Here is a 13463-nt window from a genome sequence, read left to right as displayed (position 1 = left end):
TTATACATCAACTTAATTTGTCCAGCTTTCGCCTGGAGCCCGTGATATTCAGAGCCAACCTATTGTTAGAGGTTGTCCAATGTCTATTTCAGAAGCACCCAACTTTCAGAATGCCGTGGAGCACACTGCTCCAAGTGTCCTTGAAGGTGAGGAGTTGTAAAAATATTTGTAAAGAAGAGGCCCCAATAGCAATTCAAGGACAACATTGCAGTGGGGAAAGATAGAAATATTTTCATTTATATAGCACTTTTCGCAGCCCCAAACAAACACTCCAGCACAGTAGCATGACTGCCAGGAATAATGGTCAAGCATAACACACCAGGCCCCATATTTCATGACTTGGTACTGTTACCATTATTTGGGGTGAATCCTATACATCATCGTGCCACCCAAATTTAAATCAGTATATATTTGGAAACCAGCTTTGGTTTAAAAAAAATCTATATTCAGATTACTGGTCTGAATCCATGAGTATTTTCTTCAGATTTCTTTTCTTGCATTTCAAAATTTGATATATTTTTTAAAAAGCTTCCTTATTCCCATTTGGTTGCTAGGCTATACACAAAATGAAGACTTCTGATATATCAACCTGGGCCAATACTAATTGAAACCTGTGTAATATCAACATTAATAAGAGCTGTAAAACCAAAGGCAGGATTTTAAATTATAGGACCTAGTGAAAAGTCAATGAAAGCAGAGGATTCCAACTCTTACCTTGGTGAAGGCACCAAGACCCCCGGTCACAGGTTTAGGGCTCTGAACCTTGGGATGACTTCCAATGGGGCACAATGGGGGCATAGCTGCAAAAAGTGCATCTTCCTGCTAAAAAAAAATGCAGATTCAGTCTACAGACCTCTCACTGGGAACACCTGATCCTTTACCCAGATTTATTAAAGGGAAAGAAGTTGAGTCACACTACAAGAAGTCTGAAGAAGAGCCCTGACCCAAAACGTCACCTGTCTATTCCCTCCATAGATGCTGCCTGACCTGTTAAATTTCTCCTGCACTTTGTGTTTTGATCAAGCTTCCAGCATCTGCAGTTCCTTTTGTCAGCCACACTGCAGTAAGAGCTGGGCCAGTGCTTGCAGATAGACATATCAAATTTATCTTCCAACCAACAACAAATTTGTTGTTTTCACTGACCTTGGGGAAACAGGTCTCAGGCTCATGAGAAGCAACAATGGACATTCAATGTAAGGGAAGGAAAATTTATGGCAGTAACAATTATTGCCGTTCCTAAGGTAAACTAACAACAAATAAATTAGAAGTTTGAAATGAAAGCCAGAAAATACTCAGCATGTCAGACATCACTGGGTGATGGAGGTGGTGGAGATGGGAGGTGGAGGGGGAAATAGGGATAATATTTCAGATCAATCTCTTGTTATCTCCACAGATGCCTGAGCTGTATACTCGGTTTTAATTTCAATGTCCAATTATTTTATAACAAATATCATCTGCTTCATCAAATTGACAACGTTCATCCTTTGATTTTATTCTAATGAAATATAAGGAAATAATTTGTTTTGAACTGCAATGCATGCATCAAGTAACCATGCATACTACATCAATGCATCGGGACAATAAACATTCCAAGCGGAGTGTCTAATTTCTTTGTTTCCTTAAAAAATATTGGCTATACCAACTGCAACAGAAATATGTTTATGCAATGCCTTTGTCATCTCCAGTTTCAACTATTTCAATTTGCTTTAATAAGCTCACATCATGGAACACCTGTAAACTTCAGGCCATCAAAAAGCCAGCTACTGTGACCCCTTCCTTTCAATCTAAATTCCTACGCTTGATAGCTTATGATGATGGGCCCGTTACACCTTCAAATTAACATCCTGCATTCGCCTAGACCCTTGCTACGACATTCACTCAACACGTCTTGGTTCTAGCATTGGACATTCTCCATGCAGTCACCATGTCCACATACCCCAGCAGTGGTCATAACAAGCACAAAGTTGTAGATCCTCATGTAAAATCTTGCCAACGTCTAGCTCGCATCCCTTAAAAACCTGACCAGAAAACGTCCCACACTCTTCCCAGCATTTATCTCTTGAGCATTTTATCCATTTCTGCCTTATTATTTAGATATTTTTCCCTAATAAAAGGTATCATAAAAAATAACGTACAACACAAAATAGGCTTTTCATCTTTGCATGTTGTGAGAGTATCTGCCTCCTCCATTTCCTCAGGTGATGTATTCCAGACTCCAACTCCTCTCTGTGTGAAGAAGATTCCCCTCAGATCTGTGCAAACTCTCCCTCTACCACATTCTTTTCCTCAATAAATAGAAACGCAAGTATTCACTTAACAAATCCAGCCCATCGGTTCTCTCCTTCTCACTGTAACTCATCACCCAGCTCCATGCACAGGTTCCCTCTATGGTTCATTAGAGGCCCTAACCTTTCCCTGGATACTCTCTTCTTGTTAGTTTACTTGTAAAATGTCCTGGGGATTCACCATAATCCTGTCTACCAATTATGTTTTATAGTCTTCCAAATTTCCTGTTGTCTGCAGCTGGTATGTCCAGAAATGTTCAGGAATAAAGTCAATATTGAAAGTTATTAAGAGGTTTCATAAATATTGCTTTATGGCACCATAAAGGAGTTATCCCTGAATAATGCTGAGACAACCAACTAATCTGTGACTAAGGTCCACTGTGTGAAGGATCTGAATTTGATTTTCAATCAATAATGCTGGCTACTGTGGGGCTCCTAGATTAACACTCATTTAGAGTTAATGTTCGGATATACTTCACAAATTTCACATGCAAATTAGAAGAACAGCAAACGTACATCGCTTGGGCAATGAAGTGGCATGAATATTGATTTTTCAAACTTTAAGTAATCCTTGCATTCCCTCTCTCTCTGTTCCTCCCCCCCCCACCCAAGTCCTTTTGCTAATTTCACCGTTATTACCTCGTCCCCAGCCAACAATGGACCGTTGTGCGCTCCACATTTCCAATTTCATCAATCCAGGCTCTGCTTTGTTCTGTACCTTCTCATACCCCTAGTTTTCCCTTCCCTGATTCTCAGTCTGATGCAGGGTCTCGATTCGAAACATCACCTCTTCCTTTTCTCCAGAGATGCTGCCTGACCCACTGAGTTACTCCAGCATTTGGTGTCTATCTTTGGATAGACGCCATCAGCCAATGATAATGCCTTGTATATTTATTTCTCTTGAGATATTCAAATGACAGAGAATTGTCAAAGAAAATGTAATAACAAATCAGTGGTAAATTCTTTAAATAGGAAATTTAGAGCAGAAAAAGAGTATTGACTCATATCTTTCATAGTAAACAGGGATTACTGTGTAAATGATTACAGATCAATTATGAGCCTGTTCATGTGGAAAATATGAAGGAATGTTATTAGTGTTACATGGAATACAAAGTGCTGGAGTAACTCAGTGGGTGGGCTGCATCGATAGGGGGCATGGATAGGCAATGTTTTGGGTCGAGACCCTTCTTCAGACTGAAGAGTCACATTGTCTATCTATATCCTCCAGAGATGCTGCCTGACCCAATTTACTCCAGTACTTTGTGTTCCACATAAGATTCCAGCATCTGCAGTTCATTATGTCTGATATTTTTGTTGGTTTGTTATTGCCACGGACCATGATAAAGTGAAAAACTCTGTTTGCATGCTATCCAGTCGAATCTTTCAAGCCTTTCTATCGTCTACCCATTGGGAGTGGGGAGAATAGAAAATGATTGGAGTGGAAATAGTCCTTGATTATGTTGGCTAATTTCCCGAGGCAGCATGAAGTATAGATGGAGTCGATGAGGGAGAGGGGATGTAGAGGCTGCATTGTGTGATGGACTGGGCTACATCCCCAACTCTCCACAATTTCTTGTGATCTTGTGCAAAGCTGTTGTCAAAGCAGGCTGTGATGCATCGCAATAGTGTATTCTGTATGGTGCAATCGTAAAGTTGGTAAGAATCATTGAAGGCCTGCCAAACCTGTTTAGACTTCTGAGGAAGTAGAAACATTGGTGTGCTTTCTTGGCTATAGTTTCAATGTGGTTGGCTCAGGACAAGTTGTTGGTGATATTTATACCAAGGAACCCGAAGTGCTCGTCCACTTTGGCACCATTGAGACTGGCAGGGCATTAACAGTACCCCGTTTCCTGAAGTCAATAACTAGCTTCTGACAATGAAAGGGAAGTTATTGTCTTGCCACATTACTTAGCTCTCTATCTCCTTCCTTGTAGTCCATCTTGCCATCAAGATTCAGCCTATTACAGTGGTGTCTCCTGCAAACCTGTAAATGAAGTTAGAACAGCACTTGGCCAAGCAATCCTGAATGTAGTAAGGGGATGAGAACACATCCTTGCAGAGCACGGGTATTGAGGATGTTTGGTCACCTTTCCTCACAGATTGTGGTTTTATTTGGGGGAAATGTGCTTTTACTATTCCCTAGAGGTCACGGACATTAGTCTCTAGTCCTATTATATGGAGGTAATCTCATCTTCTACCTGATGCACCCACATTACAGTCAAAATTGTATGCATTTCCTTAGGTATAAATGGCAGAGTTTTGAGGATTTGATATCATGTGATGAAAATGTGCTTTTACTATTCCCTAAAGGTCACGGACATTAGTCTCTAGTCCTATTATATGGAGGTAATCTCATCTTCTACCTGAAGCACCCAGTCAAATTGTACGCATTTCCTTAGGTATAAATGGAAGAGTTTCATTTGATATCAGTGATGAAAAGATACTCTGTCGTTGCCTTAGCAGATAAAAGTTGGTGCAAGAAAGACAGAAATGTCTAAATGGCTACCTGTTCTCAAGCAAAACATCATTCTAACATTTAAAAAAAAGTAAGTCCACTGCATTCGGTGCTCCCGATGTAGCCTCCTTGACATCAGCGAAACCAAGCATAGACTAGGCTACCATTTTGCTGAACACTTGAACTCTGTTTGCCAAGGCTCTCCCAGTTACCAACTATTTTAACTCCCCATCCCATTCCCATACTGACTTTTCTGGCCTTGGCATCCTTCATTGTCAGAGTGAGGCTTTACACAAACTGGAGGAACAGCACCTCATATTCTGCTTGGGTAGCTTACAACCCAACATTATGAACACTGAACTCTCCAACTTAAGTTATATTCCCTTTACCACCTGCTTTCTTTCCTGTGTTCCATGGCATGCTTCCATTTTTCCTACTATCTTCCAATCACCACACCACCTGTCAACTTGCTCCTTTCCCCTCCTTCATACACTCATGTCCCATCTCTGAGCCCTATTTCCCTTTTATCACTCCTCTTTCTCCTTCCTCCTATCCCATTCCATTCACGTCCCTCTACCTCTCCTCATGTGCATCCACCTAGCACTTGCCAGGCTATGTCTCACACCCACCTGTCTTCTCCTCCCTACTACATTCAGACTGCAAGGGTGTTCGGACCCGAAACATCATACGTACTTTCCTTCCACAGGTGCTGTATGACCTACCAAGTTCCTCCAGCAACGTTTTCAAGATTCCAGCATCGTCACTCTCGTGTGTCGCTCTCTTTACAAAGTATCGATAGAAGTTACCCAACAAAGCCGTGCACCATTCCATTGTAGTATCCATGGAACAGTGCACTTATAAATTCCAAAGCTCACCAATACTCGAGTTCACATAATCAATAGGTTAACTTCAGAGAGGCTTTCAGGTCCCAGCTTATGTTAAATAAATATTTGCAGATGGTGCTGGAGCATAACAACTAGCCTCAGCATCTCTTATGTTGGCACTGGCTTGTCACATATCTGTGTCAGGAAAATGTGCACATAATCCAGGCTCCATTTCAGCAAAGTACCAAGCGAGTGTTACGTTATTTAAGTTGCCAGTCTCTATTGTTAAATGGAGTGCCTGAATTTCCTCTCAAATACAATTCTTGGAATGAGGCTTGCCCATCATTCTAATGATGGCATTACTTGAAAATCCTGTAATTTTACTCTGGATATAATTATTTTAACCTATTAATGCGTGAGCTCCTTCTACATTCAGTTTTATGTCACTGATTACATCCTTTTATCTATCACACATTTCATCTAGTTTCATTATTCCACAATTTGTTATTAGTCAACTATTTGTCTTATTTGATGTACTGTGCAAGAAATACATTGGGCTTTGATTAAACACTACCTGCTGCAAACAACAGCTGATGAGTTCCTTGGGAGTAGAAAATAATTTCACGAACGGCACAGAGGCACAGCAATAGAGTTGCTGCCAGAGACCCAGGTTCAATCCTGACAACGGGTGCTATTTGTATGGAGTTTTTACGTTCTCCCTGTGACCGTGTGGATTTCCTCCCACATTCCAAAAACATGCAGGTTCGTAGGTTAATTGGCTTCTGTAAAAAAAAATTCCCATATATGTAGGATAGATCTATTATATGGGTGATTGCTGGTCGGCGCAGACTTGGTGGGCCGAAAGACCTGCCTCCATGCTGTATCTCTAAACTCAATTACACTCTCAAAAAATGTAACATCATCACTGGCATGGAAATCGCTAGCCAATATAACCCAAAGTGGTGCTTGTACCTAGAGCTTGAGGATTCTGGCTACAAGCAGCAACTTTGTCAGCCAGCATATTGACAAAGTTAAGAACAGTCCGTTGTGAATGAAATTCTGTAAGCATGAAGGGGGCAAAGTAGGTAAAATGACAATACAGAGATGGCAAATATCCTCCTGGTAAATTGTGTTGGAAAAAAAAAATCGACTGAAGTTAAGGGGATAGAGGAAGGCGTCAAAGTGGATTAGGAATTCTGAAGAATTAAATTTAGGGTTGGGGCTAGTAGGCAAAGAAATGTGTGTGGAGGCAAAGCTGTTGCAATAATGAATCAATATCATGATATGTTGGGTTTATACTGATGGCAACATAAGTTGAAGCAGAATCCTTTTCCTGGTCAGAAAGGGAATATTCAGAGACACACTGAAGACATAACATGAGATAAGAATGGAGGAACAAGGAAGTCAGAAGATCGTGTTAGGGATTAAAAGATCTGGAGGAGCATTTGTATCTGGGAGTTTGTGATAAAACATCTGGTTCCATAGTAACGGATACTCTAGCTTCACTCTGTTCTTGCCTAAAATCTGCACGCATTTTCAGACTAGGATCACCAAGCTGCATTTTGGAAAGGAATCTTGATTAGTTTACGGTGCCTCATCCTTTGGAAAAAAAACGTGTAAAGCATATTTCATAACCTTGGAATGTCCCGAAACTGTTCATAACCAATTAGTATTTTTGCAGTGGAAAATGCAGTGACTAACCTATGCATGATGAGAAAATGACTGAAAACTTGTTTTAGTAAACTTGGTTGGAAATGACGACAGGACAATGTACAAAATGATTTTCACACCTTCAGATGTTTCTACGTACATTGCAACTAATTAAGTATTTATGAAATATGCTTATGTTGTCATGTAGTAATATTGGTCAACAGACTTAGAGAGAACTTAAGAGTTTTAAATTTTGTTCCCAGCATTTAAATATTTGAAATATCCTGTCACTTATAATAACCAAAGCGGATTTAAATTAATGCCTAATTTACTGGTTATGACATTTAAATTGTCCAGTTTATTTGGGGTAGAAACAGCTTTTGTGCACTGACTAGTTCACACCCTTTTCATGCGCAAGTGCACCATAGTCAGATAAAAATTCCAAGCTGATGAGGCTGCACTTGAGTATTGTGTTCAGTTTTGGTCAAACCTGCTATAGGAAAGATGACATTAGGTTTAGATTTATTACTGTCATGTGTCCTGACGTACAGTGGAAATCTTTAGTTTCAATCAAATCAGATAATACTGTGCATAAATATAATTGGTTGGGCCGAAGGGCCTGTTTCCATGCTGTATGTCTCTAATCAAGCTAAACTCGTACAATAGGTAGATTGAAGGAAAAGATACAGTCAGAATTAAACTGAAAAGAGTACAGGAAAAATGTATAAGGATGTTGCCAGGCCTCGAGGGCCTGAATTACAGGGAAAGGTTGAACAGGCTAGAATTTTATCCCTTGGCGTACAGGAAGCTATAGGGTGATTTCATAGAGGTACATAAAATTAATGAGGGGAATAGATAAGATGAATGCAGTCCTTTTCCCAGAGTAGGGGAAAAGAGGACATAGGTTTAAGCAAAAAACGAACTGCCTGATGGCAACATCTGTGGAGGAAATGTGGAGGAAAATAAGATAGCTGGAAACGAGAAGTGGGAGTGAGGCAAAGCCTGGCAAGGGATAGGTGGATACAAGTGAGGAGTCCGGGTCAGAACATGGTTGAAGAGCAGAAGTGATTGGAGAGGAGGCCCAGTGTGAGGGGGTCTCATAGAATTCCCATTGCAGAAAGGAGGCATCTTTGTAGTGGAGTAACAAATCGAGACACAAGAAACAGCAGATGCTGGAACCTTGAGCAGAAAAACAAACTGCTGGAGGAACTCAGCGTGTCAGGCAACATCTGTAGAGGGAATGGAAAGACAATATTTCAGATTGGAATCTTTCTTCAGACTGATGGAGATGGGAGGAGAAAGCTGGACAAGAGGCAAGGGTGAAGCAAAGCCTGGCACAGGTTTAAGGTGAGAGTGGTATGATTTAATAGGCACCTGATGGGCAATTACTTCTCAGGGGTTGGTGAGTATATGGAACTAGCTACCAGGTGAAGTAGTTCAGGCAGGTACAAAATGATATTTCGAAAGACATTTTGACAGGTATATGGATAGGAAAGTAGAGGAATGGGCCAGTGGCAGGCAAATGGAACTAGCTTGGATGGAGTATCTTGGTCGGCATGGATGAGCTGGACTGCATCCATGTTGTATAACTCTATGCCTCTATTACAAACAGTGTAAATCTGAAATAAAATTAAATTGCGAGAAACCATCTTCTTAGTCAGTGCCTCAGGGAATGCTATTGTTTTAGTTCTATGGATTCTAAGGTGACTGATATCCAATGTCTGCAGTTTCCTGATTTTCACTCCTGCTCTGTGCTATGTTTCTTGCGCAGTTTTAGCGAGGCTCAAACCAACTGGGGACAGCACTTTGTCTTCTAATGCGACACATTGCAGGACCTCAGATTTATTCAGTTCAGCAATTTCAGATAATAAGCAGTTGCAGTATTTTCTATTTTTAAACATCTGCGACAATTTTCATCTACCAATGATTCTGCTTCATTTATGTCTCCTCCAGTTTAATGCTTTCTTCCCTCCCCAGTTCCATTATCTACATTAAGTTTTACATTATTTTATGTACTATCGATGAATTCTTCATTTAATCTCTCCCGTCTTCCATCCCAACCCTTCCCAGTTTGGATGAAAAACAATCCACCCGTCATTAATTTTGCTCTCACAAACTCTGCCTGGCCAACTGAACCTTTTCCGAATTTTGTGTTTTTATTTCATATTACCAACATTCAGAATGCTTACATTTTTAGAAATATATTGTCAATAGGGAACATTGTTGGCATTACGCAGGCCAAGTTAGGTACAACACGCTTTTGCTCAGGAACAAGAGAACCACTTAAAAGTTACTTTGGAAATTAGCACACGGAAAAAACAATTGTCTTTGATTTAAATAGTCTTTTACGGGAAAATTAACTTTGCTTTTGCGAATACATCTCTCTAGCTCCTAATCCCTGCACGCCCCCCTGACAGTGGTGCAGCGGTAGAGTTGCTGCCTTACAGCGGTAAGATCCGGGTTCCATCCTGACCACGGATGCTGACTGTACGGAGTATGTACGTTCTCCCTGTGACTGTGTGGATTTTCTTTAAATGATCCGGTCTCCTCCTACATTCCAAAGACATGCAGGTTTGTAGGTCAATCGGTTTCTGTAAATTGGCCCTAGTGCGCAGGATAGAATTCGTGTACGGGGGAAATTGTTGGTCGGCATGGCCTTGGCAGGCCGAAGGGCCTGTTTCCAAGCTGTATCCCTAAACTAAACTAAAATCGTCTTCATAATGAGATTTTCGAGAGCACAAGGTTTCTTCGGAACGCAATTATCATTTAATAGCAGAACAATCTGCATGCTGCTTTAATGCAAATTCTTTCTTTGCAATTTGCTTATCCTAACTGATTTTGTTTTTGCTCACGCCTGTTTACATATTACACAAGCTTACAGTGTTGACATAACCTCAGGTTCACTACTTGGAACAGCACCTTCTTTCTGAAACAGGAATCTCCAGTACTGATGAAATATAGCAAGTTCCTGTAGTTAACCATGACAGTGCAATGAAACTCCAGGATGCAGCAGATTCCCCGGGCTATTGTATGTTACTCCATTAAAAATATATTTCTTCCACAAATTTTACATGTTAGACATAGTATAATTAAATTTTCTAGCAAACTGAATGTGTTCAGAAGGAGCAGGAAATTTACAAGAACGACAGTCCCGGACACTGGCTGCAAATCTACATTCATTCCTGACCCCTGGCCCTTATTACACATGTAGCCCACAGTCCAGACCCTGAACCCACAGAATAATAGATGTGAAATTATTGGTTTTACTGTGTTCAATCAGAGGTTTACCAGACCTGTGGAGTTACATAAAGACTTCTCCAAACTTGCAAATGAACTAGCATTTAGCCCAGATTGATATAACGTCCTCCGGAGATGCTGCCTGGCCCGCTGACTTACTCCAGCAGTTTGTGGTCCATACAGGATTCCAGCATACCATGTTCCTTGTGTCTCCAACTTGATATGATTACAGAGGACTATAATTTGTTGTTAGAATCAAAGAATTATGCAATGTAGAAGGCAGACATGAAGGCAATTGCCCCTGAGCTAACCCCTCAAGCGACTGTCCATTTGGTCCCACTCCTTTGGTTGTCCCTTGTAGACCTACAAGTTTGAATGTGTATCCAAATTATTTTTGAAATTTACAATGAAGATATTTCCACAATGTTTTCAAAAGATGTATTTCAGGTTACAGCTGCACTTTGAAAAAAACTAACCTCTTCTCTGCTTTGTTTTCCATTTATTTTCCATTTGTGTTTTCTTGTTCATAGCATGCATGACAGGTTAACAGTTCCTAATTATGTTTCAATATTACTTCACCTTCTAAACTGTACTTTCCTACTAATGAAGTAACCAGTGTTTTCTTTGCTCGGCATTCCAGCATCTGAAGTCTCTTGTGTCTCCAACCAGTATTTCTTCATTAATTACTCGTCAGCCACAGAGACTGGACAAAGTAAATCTCTTCGAGTTTAGGCACGTCGGACTAGGATAACACTGATTTTTGGCACTTATAATCCACAATGTCACTGTTCCTTGCTGACAGAATCAATCCAGAACGGGATTTAGTGCAATGTACACCAGCACTTCAATAAAGCCATTTTCAACATTTCAGAAAGAGCCTTACCTTAACAGCTGTTGCAATGAAGCTGCTGCCATGGATTTTTGGGATGGGTGAATGCGTACCTTGTGAAATGCCTGTCTGCTTGGCTGTGGGACTTCCTGCTTCAAACAAGAGATATATAAGTCAATCTGAATTTGAAAAACACAGAGTTCAAACAGCTGTAGAAAGAGACAAAAGGGTAAGATTTCAGCCTATTGATGCAAGAACATCAATTTAAAATGTTAATCCTGCCTCTTTCTAAATGGATGTACAGGATCGCAAAAGGATGCACAGAGCTGTGGACTCAGCCCAATCCATCATGGCACATCAGCCTCAAAGATGTGGTATCTATCATCAAGGATCCCCATCATTCAGGCTACCGGGCAGGTGGTATAGGAGCCTGAAGACGCACACTGCCAGCTTCAGAAACACGTTCCAATAACTGTCAGGTCCTTGAACCAACAATGCAACCCTAATCCTAACTTGGACAATAGAACACTATAGACTACACCTTGCACTATCATAAACTTGTTTATTTTTCTAATCGTGTTTTGCACAAATGTCTTTTTTTACCCACAGCATTTTTTATTTTTACTGACTTGTAGAATTGCATATGTATTTTATGTATAATTTATGTTTTATGTGTTTATCCCAGTATGTAACTGTGATGCTGATCAAAGATAGATTTTCATTACATCTGAACCTCACCGTATTGTACATGTGACAATATACTCAACGTCTTAACTTCAATTCCCTGTAGAAGCAGTGGGTGGATGAGGTAAAGCATATGTCACACTAATAGTGGTGCATATGATTATAGTCCATACCTGTACTTGACGTTGGCACTCCAATCACTTGTCCAGGCTTGTCTACTATAATGTAGGGGTTAGTTATAACAGAGACAGATGATCCTTGCTTCATGTGGACAGGAGTAGAGGTTGGTGTGCGTGGTAAAGGAGAATGACATGGTGTTGAAATTGGAGATCCTACAGTAGGGTAAGGTTAATTAGTGCCTTTGAAAATATTTTCACATTAAATCAACACAATTAAAGCAAACTCCAGTTCATTGTCATATTGCTCTTTGTGGAAGCTAGCTGTGAAAAAAAAATGGTTGTTGCAATGATTAGCCAGTTACTCAACTGGTTTTAAAATGATCTGAATATCCTAAGGCAATGAAAATCATTATGGATCAGTCCCGAGACAGAGTATAGGAAGGAGGCAGAGAACGTCATGACATGATGTCAGGAAAACAACCTCTCCTTCACTGTCAGCAAGTCAAAGGGGCTAGTTATCAACTTCAGGAAGCATGGTGGTCATTCCTTCTTCTCCTTGCTCCTGTTGGACAGACGATACAGTAGCATGAAAGCACACACCACCAAACTCAGAAACAGCTTCTACCTCTGTTACCAGGCTTCTGAACGGTCCTTCCATGAGATAGGAGAATGTTTGATTCAACTCTACCCCAATGTGGACATAGAACTTTTTCTTTTGGTGTGCTACAATGGTTAAAACTACAGTATATTATCACTCTGTATCTTTCCCTTTGCTTGACCTTTATACGTTTGTCAGAGGAGCAGAATTAGGCCAATAAGCCCATCAAGTCTGCTCTGCCATTCAATCATGGCTTATCGATCTGTCCCTCTCACCCCATTATCTTGCCTTCTCCTCATAACCTTTGAGCTATTGAACTTGAATCTTGCTCGATTGTATTTATGTATAATATTGGATAGCATGCAAAACAAAGATTTTCACCTTACCCCCGTACATGTATAATAATAAACCTAAACTATCTTTCCATTCTTACCATAAGTTATCGGTCTCATTATTCGGTTCTCATTCTAACCCCGAGGCACACCACTAGTCACAGGCCTCCAGTCCAAAAAACAACCTTCCACCATCACTCTCCGCTTCCTTCCATGAAGCCAATCAGCTAACTGTCCTTGGTTCGGGTAGGATCTTACCTTCCCGAGCAGCCTACCATGCCGATCCTTGTCAAATGCCTTGCTGAAATCCATATATACATCCACACAATGTTTACTGCCCTGCCTTCATCAACCTTTTTGGTTACGTCTTTAAAAAACTCAATCAGACTCGTGAGACACAATCTCCCATGTCCCACTGAGTTACTCCAGCACTTTGTGTGTATCTCCCAT

The 13463-nt window shown here is 40.6% G+C and overlaps 1 protein-coding gene across 7 annotated transcripts in view; it reads right to left on the bottom strand.

The window, feature by feature from the left end:
• The window catches only part of yeats2 (YEATS domain containing 2), a 118092-nt gene that overhangs the window by 76297 nt on the left and 28332 nt on the right, over positions 1-13463 (bottom strand). For 2 of the 7 annotated variants that reach the window (XM_055646100.1, XM_055646101.1), the window contains exons 12-14: positions 12138-12296; positions 11335-11432; positions 715-822 (exon numbers count right to left, since the gene is read on the bottom strand). In XM_055646100.1, the coding sequence (XP_055502075.1) occupies positions 715-822; positions 11335-11432; positions 12138-12296 (365 nt within the window). The remainder of the gene's footprint in view (positions 1-714; positions 823-11334; positions 11433-12137; positions 12297-13463) is intronic. The other 5 variants (XM_055646103.1, XM_055646102.1, XM_055646104.1 and 2 more) reach the window with 5 other exon arrangements.

Source organism: Leucoraja erinacea, chromosome 14 (assembly GCF_028641065.1).
Source record: "Leucoraja erinacea ecotype New England chromosome 14, Leri_hhj_1, whole genome shotgun sequence".
Classification (NCBI taxonomy): Eukaryota; Metazoa; Chordata; class Chondrichthyes; order Rajiformes; family Rajidae; genus Leucoraja; species Leucoraja erinaceus.
Note: the sequence above shows the minus strand (reverse complement) of the source record. Positions and strands in the feature narration are given on the sequence as shown.